The following is a 9,759-nucleotide window of genomic DNA, read 5'->3' as shown; positions in this document are numbered from 1 at the left end:
TCCGGGAACGAGACTGAACATCTTTAGCGACGGAGTCCCAATCGGTAAAAGCATGACGCTTAACGGCGCATGTTAACACCAACTCCTCCCACGTTCCCCATACTTGACTGATCTGATTGATATTACAGTTATCGTCTCCGTCTCCGATACGATTGTTATCAAATCCACTACAACTGTTAATATTGTTAGTATCGTCGTCGTCGTTCATGCCGTTCGATATCACTGTTTCTTGTTCTTCTTCTTCTTCTTCTTCCTCCTCTCTATAACAACACGCTCGCAGTTTTTAGGGATTTTCTTTTATTTTTTTAATTTTCTTTTAATTTTTTCTTTTTTTTTCTCTTATCACTTTTGATTCGTATTTTGAAGCCTTTTTGAAATATGAAAACTATATGATTTAAGTTGTTTTAGGTCTTGTTAGCTTATATTTTTCTCCACTTCATATGGAAATGAATCAAATGATATAGACCTACGTACTAGATTTTTCAGCTTTGCTTTACCCATTTCCGTGTGTTTATATTTATATTTACGGGTCGGGTCAAACCCAAACCTCGCTTCGTGTGCAACAACCGTCTACGGACGGAGGGGAGTAAGGTCGAAAATATTTACAGAAATGTCCTTCATGGGTTACTGGAAATGGAATGTTCGTTTTATATCGATGTTTGTAAGTGTGGTGAGGTTGGGCATGGAATTTATCCGTTTCAATAAGGTATGGGCCTTATCTTATGAGTCATATATGGGCCTTATCTTATGAGTCATATATGGGCCTTAACTGGAGGGAGATTTGGACCCAGATTATGTCACCTACAAAAATAATAGTAAAATATTATTAAAAAGGTCTATGAATAAAATATTCGCATTTAGTACATTCATACATACACGAACGTTTCTTTGTGTGATACAGAGTTACAGACAGGTCTTGATGGGGTTGATGACATGATTTTAAAAAAACTTTTAAAGTTAAAACTATCATTAAATTAATCAAATACTTTATAGTTCAAATTCACACGCAAAAGATAAAGGGTATGAAAGGAGATTATTTTTTATAAACTTTACAAGAATAAGAAACTCGTGAGACCAATCCTTGCAAGGCGAGACAGGTCAAAGAAGCCTAGAAAACGTGGAAAGATTGACTCCAGCGCAAACGATGACGAATCAAGTCCTGAGCCTTAACATGGAACTCATATTGAAACCAATAATCTCGTATTGCTTTTACTAGGAGGTGTCTAGACTAGTCATCCTTGCACGGTCATGTCAAGAATCTGTGTCTTCGAGAAGAGGATGCCGTAAGCGTCAAGGAGGTCAAGTTCCTTTCTCGACATGATTTTGGTTGTTTAAGGATGACCAACACTTAATTAGTTACTTGAGTTGGAATTGTATGTTTGTCTTGAACCACACTGTCCACTGGACTGACCATGACGAAGAGGACTAGGACATGTTCCAACAATCAGTTCCATGTCGTAAAAACCTCTTCTCTTGGTTTCTAACAAGTCGGTAGCAGGATTCAGCGACTCCTATACTCCTCTTATGTTTACTATGCAATAGTCCATTGAGGACCAATCAAAACAAATCAATGGATCATGGATGGCTTGAACGGACCAGTAGGTTGACTTGTCTACATAAAAGTCAAGGATAAATATTACGGTGTCTCAATTTGAGAAAGACCTTTTCTTCACTTCTTTAACATCATTGTTTTTAGCGGAAGAACCAAAATGAAAACTCTGAAGAGAAAAATTTAGACTCAAACTCGTTTGTTTCTCTAAAAGTGCCAAAAGCTACCCCATTCAAATGGAAGAGAATGCTGCTTTCATGAAAGAGAGAACCTTGACCAACCACGTACAGTCAGGGATCAACTTAGCGTTTCAAGCGCATGAAGTTATCGAGCCACTCCATGTTTACACTCTTTGGCCGCTCTAGTGGCAGTCCAAGAGCCCGGTCCCATATCAGCTGAAACGAGAAAGAGAAAACAGCATCATAAAGATGAGTGTGAGTTTATTTTCATGGATATCTGTATTAAAAGAGAGTTGTCGATAGCGCAAATGTATGTCTGTATGTACCTGTGAGCAGATGCCGAGACTCCTTGAGACGCCAAAAAGCACAGTATAGTATCTATATTAGAAAGAAATGTCACTCTATTACAACCAAGATTCAGCAAAAGAAGGTCCAATGTTAGTCACACTTAAGTGATAACGATGGAATTCGTACCTTGCTTCGGTTAGACCATAGTAGTTCAGTAGCACTCCGCTATGAGCATCAACATTAGGCCAGGGGTTCTTGACCTGCAACAACGATTTCAAGATTCATAAGAAAATCAGAAATCTGGTAGCACATGAATGATAATGTTGATAGTACCTTTCCCAGCTCAGTTAGAATAGGAGGCACCACTTCATAAAGCTTTGAGACCTATAGAGTTGGATAATTAGTGAGCCAGAACAGATTCAAGAGCATGACCAAAGATTAAGGGGTAAAAAAAAAATCACCAGCTGAAAAAGAGGATCATCAGGTAAATGCTTCAAAGCAAACTCTCTTTGGCATACATATCTTGGATCCGTTTTACGCAAAACACCATGGCCATATCCTGGAACAACCTGCAAAATATATGTTTATTTTAAGTTCCCTGGCAACATTCACAGTCAAACAACAAAATCAAAACAAACAGTCTAATTCTCTCAGCTTTGAAGTCAGAGCATGTTAGCTCAAAAGGCTAAGCAGAGCAGAATTTTGTTTACCTTGCCACTGTTTAACGTTTTCCAAACATAATCTTTCAGTTGTTCCTTTGATATATTTTCTCCACATTCCTCGACAACTGATTTGATCCACAACAAAACTTCCTACAACAGGACCATGGGAAAAAAGAAACAAAAACAGACTAAGATTTAAAAATATCTCAAGTCATTATAAGTTTAGTAGCTTATAAGAGTCATTATAAGTTTAGTCGCAGTGTATTATAACCCTGCTACATACACTTGTTGTTTTGAACAAGAGAAGTATCATTTAGGAGATGTATAAGATGGGTACCTGATTAGCCAAACCATGGAGTGGCCCAGCTAAACCATTTAATGCAGCTGCAAACGAAAGATATGGATCCGAAAGTGCACTCCCAACCTTAATGAGGAAACATCATAAGCCAAAAACAGAACCATCAGAAATGTCTACAAATCCAAAAAAAAATTGTAGTATAAACTAAAAGTGGAACATTAACATGCATAAGACCAAAATAAAATTCACTTGATGGCAAGATCATGTAGCAATACATACCAGGTGACCAGTGTGAGCACTAACATTTCCACCTTCATGATCACTAAACCAACAATAGCAGAACCAAAAATCATAATACAAAGTAAAACTTTAAGCTTATTCATTATGTTTTGAGACATGTTGAAACAGAGAGAACCAGAAGGAAAGCTATGGATAGTGACATAAAGCCTCATGAGCTCTTTCATCTGAGGGCTATCAAATCCCAGCATGTGTGAAAAATTTGCACCATAATCCAAAGAATCATCTAATGGAATGATGCTACCATCCTTGTACATCCTGCATTGTTAATTAGAATGTAATTCAAGAACAGTAATAAGTAACAAGTCACGAAGAAGGCATTGGATAAGGGCATAAAAGCTTACCTCCGATAAACGTATGAAGCTACAACAGGGACACGAGCAATCAAGTTTAGGGCATCCTCATAGGTTGGCTCCCAGAACCTGCAAAGGAAAACTCAGTTTATCTGATGCCTGCTTACTAAAAGGCAATCAAGAAACAAAATAGAACTATTGAAAGTTTGTACTTTGACTTATGAACATCACCCTGCTCATATGCTTTCTGAAACTCACTTTCAACCTGAATAACAACTCAACAAGATAAGATCATCGCAAAAATTAGTAATGTTTAAGAGTACCATAGACCAATCTAGTATAGAACAGAGCCATCCACCTGAAGGGCCATAACACCGCTAGCAAATTGAGTCATTGGATGAGATGTCGAAAGGCAGAGCATCTATAGCTTTGTAAACATAATCTGCAATGTAAAATCAAGTACAAACTGGAGTTATGTTTGCAACAATCATAATCTGTATTTTGCTAAGTAGTGATGAGTCATGAAACTGAGATCACAAACAAACAGAGCCTAGATGTGAACTACAAACCTGGAACAGCAGCACGATGAGCCAACTCTTTTGACAAAGCATTAACTTGCTCTTTACTTGGAACCTATATCGAAAAGAGGGAAAGCTATAGTTCAGGATCATTCATGCATAAAGAGAAACTTAATCGTATGGTACACTACCATAAACCATACTAAAATGTTGAGATAATTCAACCTTTCCAGTTAACAGAAGCCACAGAAGACCCTCAGGCAAAGGCTCTTCTCCAGATTGAGCTGAAGGTAATACTTTCTGGCATTCAGGAATCGACATGCCTCTAAAGCGTATTCCCTGTGAAAAAAGATAAGATCATTCCAATAATAAGATACTGACCAGACAGTTATCTTTATGAACAAAAGTATATTCATACCTCATCAGCATCAAGCAATGAGGTTTCCCAAAGTAATCCAGTCATCCCTCTCATTCCACCAAGTACCTTCACAAATACCACATTAAAAAGGGAGTACTATATCTTAAAAGAGAAAGCCTTCATAATTAAACAGAGCGGATAAAAAACATTAGTATCCATACCATATCAACAGTAATGTTCCCCAATTGAACCTTTCCATGTTCTGATTTCAGTTTCTTCAAACGGTCCTGAAATTGCAAGTTGTTTATTAGAAAGGACAATAACTAGAACAGAGAGAAGAGCTTCACTGCCTTTTAATATGTCCTAAACTTAGAAACAATGTCATTCACTAGAACCAGAAGTATACAAGTTCAATTGTAAAGACAATGATGTAGAATCTAACCTGTTGTTCTGGAATTATCTCTCGCATCTGCGACTTCAAGTCCTGCATTGCCATCATTTAAACAACATCAACACCAAATATTGAACTGCTACACACGAGAACGTGAAAACCCTAAAAACTAACCAATTCAGAAGAGCTCTGCATCTGGAGCCATCTGACGGAGTTGCTAAGTGAAGATTGTTGCACCTGTTTATACTAGATCTGATCACCAATCGATTCACATCAAACAAAACACAGACTAAAAGGGTCAAGCTGAATCTACTCACGGCTCGTGACCGAAGCCTTGAAATGGCTGATACGCCGCGATAAAACACCATCCTTTAAAACTCACACCTGTCACCAGTTTTTTTTCACATAAACATTGATCCGTTAATTAGGTCTATATCCAAGCGATCGAGATTGGCCAAATTAGAGAGGAGATACACAGGAACGAGAGAGCGTGGAGAGAAATTTACCAGAGGTTCGAAATTTTCAACGTTCAGCAAAAAATTAAGAGATGTTGAGATATATCTGCAACTGCAACGTGATGAACAAGCGTCTCTGACTCTGTGACTGTGTTCATCAGAGAGACTACAAAATACAACATAAGAGCATGTGCATCGCTTGGTCCTTCATCCGTCCCACGTAATTAAAACATTTAATTTAATGAAATGATTGAAATATCGAAGAAACGTATCTATAAACGGGACGTAATTTCCATCGTCCTTGTTAACACGTGGCAACATGTGGGTAAGTTGCATCTTCGTCTTCTTCTTTCTTTTTCTCCGATTTTTTTTTTTTGATCTTCTCTTCAATTTTATCAGTCGCCATTGTTACTCTTAAACCCCAAGTGTTTGTAACTTATATATATATCATTTACTTCCACAAACATTTTTTTCTTTAATCTTATATTCCTTCATTGGTGTCCTGAGTTTTTATATTATTGAGGATCATTGGATTTTTTGGGTGTCTGATTTAAAGATCGATCTCATCAGAGCGGTGGAGAAATCAAAGAAGAAGTCATCTATGAATCTGAAGTTTCTCCAGTTTTCTGATTGCCGCGTTTTCTCTCCTTTTTATTGTTAAAGTTTCTAATTTGTTCAAAGTTAAATTCTATTGAGCTATACAGATTGAATCAAGTTTCTATCTTTTAGAATTTTGCTCACTTCTTATGAGAAATTTTGTATCTTTTATCTGATTTGTGATCGTCTATAGAGTACTGATACAGGAATTGGTCTTCTGCTGATTTAAAAAGAAACAAAAAAACGTTTTTTTTTTTAATCCTTTTTGAAATCAATGATATTATGATTCAAGATTCAATCTAGATTAGATTGTGTTCGATCAGATCATAATTTTTTTTATATAGTCTTCACAATTCAGCCAAGAAAGCTGTGTAAGAAAGATCTCAAGCCTTTAGATTTATTGTTAGTGTGATCTTTGGGTGAGAGTAGACATCTGTTTTGGATCTTGCATAAGGTAACTGGGAGCTGGGGAAGATTTTGAAAACTTCAGGAGAAGAGTCTGTTCTTGCCTTACCTGAGGGAAAAGTAAGCGACCTTATGAATTCCCTGAGGTAGATGTTGATTATTATTTTTAAGTGTTTGATCGGAAACTGTTTCCTACACGTGATTCAACAGGTTTTAAAAGTCAAAACAGAGACTCTAGTGCCTGCAAATCATGATATTCTCGATGGAGTAGATGATCTTATGCAACTAAGTTACTTAAATGAGCCAGCAGTGAGGTAAAAATTCTTCTTTAGCTCATATGCTTCTCTATATCTGGTCTCGCTTCTTCTGCCTCTCGGTAATTAAACTAAACTCTCTTTAACTCTCAACTTCAAATGTGTTTTGCACATTGGCCTAACTAAGAGGATTGGCTTTACAAGGTTTATGTGACAATGTACCTCAATGATTGTCAAAGAACTAACTTCTACGAGGGTATCGGGTTAAACACAAAGGAGTTCGATATGCATGTCATCATCGAAGTAATGGAACTTGAAACAAGAAGAATAATATTAAAGCTGTGTTTTTGCACCACCCCCTTTTCTGAAAATGTTGTACTTTGTTTCAGACAAACCGAACCACGACAAGAATATTCCCGGCGGTGCTGGATGTTGAGAACCCTGAGTTTAAGAGGAAATTGGATAGAATGGTTGTGAGCTATGAGAAGCTGCTGGCTGTAGGACAAACCGATGATCCTTCTTTCATCAAGACACTCAAGCGGATTCCTTTGGTTGCTTCTTTAGCCTCTGAGATCTTGGCTGCTTATCTCATGCCTCCTGTTGAATCTGGCTCTGTTGATTTCGCCGAGTTTGAGCCTAATCTTGTTTATTAGTAGCAGCAATGTCAAGTCTTGAGTTTACAGCTGGTTTCTTGATTCCTTGTAATTGAATGATCAAAACTGAGAAACATCTTTTTTTTGCAATAAACCAAATACTTGTACTTGTACTGCATATATTTGATCAAGTTACACAATGGATTCACCAAAATTAAGATTTTATAAAATTTTAATATGTTTTATTTGAATTTAAACTTTACTATGATTTTACTTATTAATTTAAATATTTAATTTTAAATATTAAAAATAATATTATTTTTTACAGGGGACCAACTATTGAGGGACACTAATGCTCATACCAAAATTAAGAAACTTTGTAAATAAGATTAATATATTTGAAGGACCAAATTTTTGTCCCAACCAATGCACATGCTCTAAGTAAACCAAAACACGGATTTTTCCTACTAAACCGGAAAATAAACCAATTGATTACAGTGCACAAAACCAAACCGATCGGGTTATATACGGAATTGATTACAGTGCACAAAATCAAACCGATCGGGTTATATACGGTTTAAGTCCGTGACTCGCAAGATTCGAAGCAGCCGTAACGATTCTAAAGCCTAAAAAACAAGGTCATGATAAAAAAAATATATATGTCTGTGCTTCAATTAAAAAGAAAAAAGTATTATTGGTTGTAGAAAACGTATATATTTTTGGTTTAACATAAATTTCTAAAACACGGATTCTTCCTACTTAACCGGAATAATAAACCAATTAATTACAATGCACAAAACCAAACCGATCGGGTTATATACGGTGAAGTCCGTGACTCGCAAGAATCGAATCATATAATAACGATTCTAAAGGCTAAAAAACAAGGTCATGATCAAAAACATATGTCTGTTGTTTAAATTCTAAAAAGAAAAAAAAAAAAAGTAGCTGATTGGGTTATATAAAACGTATATTTTTGGTTTAACATAATTTTATTTTGTTGGATGATGTTAAAAATTGTCAATCGAATAAAATTATTCAAGAAAAATAAATTTCCTTATTATAATATTTTGGTCGAATGGGCGGTTTGATATTCTTCATTCTCCATTAGTAACCTTTTCCATTCTTTGAAAATACTGTTGAATGATGTAATACAACTACTAACAATGATAAATGTAACTACTATAGTTCTTACTAAAACATTACATATTAAATGACACTATTGATCATTATGTCATCCAAATATAAACTAATATATCAATGATTAAGATTGGAAAAATATGACATCCAAAATTATTTTTTTGGAAACGCTACGTATATATTTTCCCATTACAACTCATTAATTAATTAGAATCGTGTTACCATAACGTATTAAAAGCTTAAAGAAAAGATTAACATTTTCCCTCCAAATTTTAAGATATATGCTGAAGGATAAATGGGTTTATAGATGCTTTACCCTTTTTATTTTCATTGAGATGCTTTACCTTTCTTAACGTAATAACGTTGTATATATAAATACATCTTTTTGGTACTCGAAGTTTTGTGTGAAACCTTGAACTAATCTCTAAAGCAATTAAAACTTTATTCATTTTGTATATTAGAATCTATACTCTTTTAGACTCATGTAAGAATCACTTATCTTTTTACTATTTCGTTTATTCATCTATAGATTATGACTTATGAACAAACAAACAAAAAAACAAATGATAAATATCATTTTTCGCGTTTTTATATATAAACTTGCGCAGCGCCAGAGTCGATCACAAATACATCAAAGAATTATTAATACACGCACGCGTGAGTACAACGTGTTACACCAATTTTGAGTAGAGCTTTTACATGATCGGAGATCAAAACTCAAACCTACTTTCTCTTGGCAAAATCAGTCTACCAAGTTAAACTCATCACTACACTCTTTTTTTTGGCAAATAATTAATTAAGTCAGTCTACCAAATTAAATCAAAGGGCACCAAAGAAAAAAACCAAACATGCATGTATGTGTACATATGTATAAGTTATGCGTATGTTCCTACCTATATGATGAATTGACGATCGTCGTCTCAACCATGTATATATGCCTCGTCGACCATGTCGCCTTGTTATGTCCCATATGGAAGAAATGATCAGATCATCAAAACCCATATAGGACTCACGATTTGTAGAAGCCTTACATATTAGGGTAAGGTGTGACCGAGTTATTTATTGTTGTTGAAGATCAAACCATCGACTTGAGAATATGTTGTCGTCTTCATCAAGATCGATCAAACCATCTAAATCAAAGTAAGTATTGGCGTTCGAACTTGATCCCCATTCTTCCTTCACTACGTTGCTCCCTATTATTCTGTTGACCAGCTCCACCGTATGTTGTTGGTCGGATTCTTGAGGCAGGGGCGGTGGTGGTTGGAAATTTGTTTTGGTTATCTTTTTCTTAGAACGGGTTTTGGTAATCTCCGGTTTGCCGGTCAGACTTTGGACGAGTGTACGAAAGTTCTTGACATCGGTGTTGATGATCTCTGGTGCAAATATATGGATGATACGGATCTTAGGCTTGATCTTGGTTATTATTTGGGAATTCTTGTTCATGGGAACCAAAGTTTTTGAATAATCTCCGTAAAAGCTTTGATG

The 9,759-nt window shown here is 35.7% G+C and overlaps 2 protein-coding genes across 2 annotated transcripts; one reads left to right on the top strand and one right to left on the bottom strand.

Annotated features, from left to right (window-relative positions):
• Window positions 1,631–5,479, bottom strand: LOC104788278 (citrate synthase 5, mitochondrial-like). The gene is given in 21 exon segments (XM_010514013.2): window positions 1,631–1,944; window positions 2,055–2,106; window positions 2,203–2,276; window positions 2,350–2,400; window positions 2,478–2,585; window positions 2,727–2,828; window positions 3,016–3,102; window positions 3,256–3,301; window positions 3,406–3,531; window positions 3,618–3,695; window positions 3,779–3,831; window positions 3,925–3,975; window positions 3,977–4,008; window positions 4,136–4,199; window positions 4,310–4,423; window positions 4,503–4,568; window positions 4,664–4,729; window positions 4,885–4,926; window positions 5,008–5,070; window positions 5,151–5,217; window positions 5,340–5,479. Coding segments are annotated over 20 exon segments (1,419 nt in total). The 5' UTR covers window positions 5,202–5,217; window positions 5,340–5,479; the 3' UTR covers window positions 1,631–1,851.
• On the top strand, window positions 6,612–7,283 carry LOC104788276 (magnesium-protoporphyrin IX monomethyl ester [oxidative] cyclase, chloroplastic-like). The gene is made up of 3 exons (XM_010514012.2): window positions 6,612–6,666; window positions 6,749–6,847; window positions 6,934–7,283. Exons 1-3 carry the CDS (start codon window positions 6,628–6,630, stop codon window positions 7,195–7,197), a joined length of 402 nt encoding a protein of 133 aa, XP_010512314.2. The 5' UTR covers window positions 6,612–6,627; the 3' UTR covers window positions 7,198–7,283.

This window comes from Camelina sativa, chromosome 5 (genome assembly GCF_000633955.1).
Source record: "Camelina sativa cultivar DH55 chromosome 5, Cs, whole genome shotgun sequence".
NCBI classification, from domain to species: Eukaryota; Viridiplantae; Streptophyta; class Magnoliopsida; order Brassicales; family Brassicaceae; genus Camelina; species Camelina sativa.
Note: the sequence above shows the minus strand (reverse complement) of the source record. Positions and strands in the feature narration are given on the sequence as shown.

Coding starts and splice junctions, on each gene's coding strand:
- LOC104788276 (XM_010514012.2), top strand. CDS start 6,628: ATGCTTCTCTATATCTGGTCTCGCTTCTTCTGCCTCTCG. Junction 6,667..6,748: donor CTCGCTTCTTCTGCCTCTCG/GTAATTAAACTA, acceptor TGGCTTTACAAG/GTTTATGTGACAATGTACCT. Junction 6,848..6,933: donor ATATGCATGTCATCATCGAA/GTAATGGAACTT, acceptor ACTTTGTTTCAG/ACAAACCGAACCACGACAAG.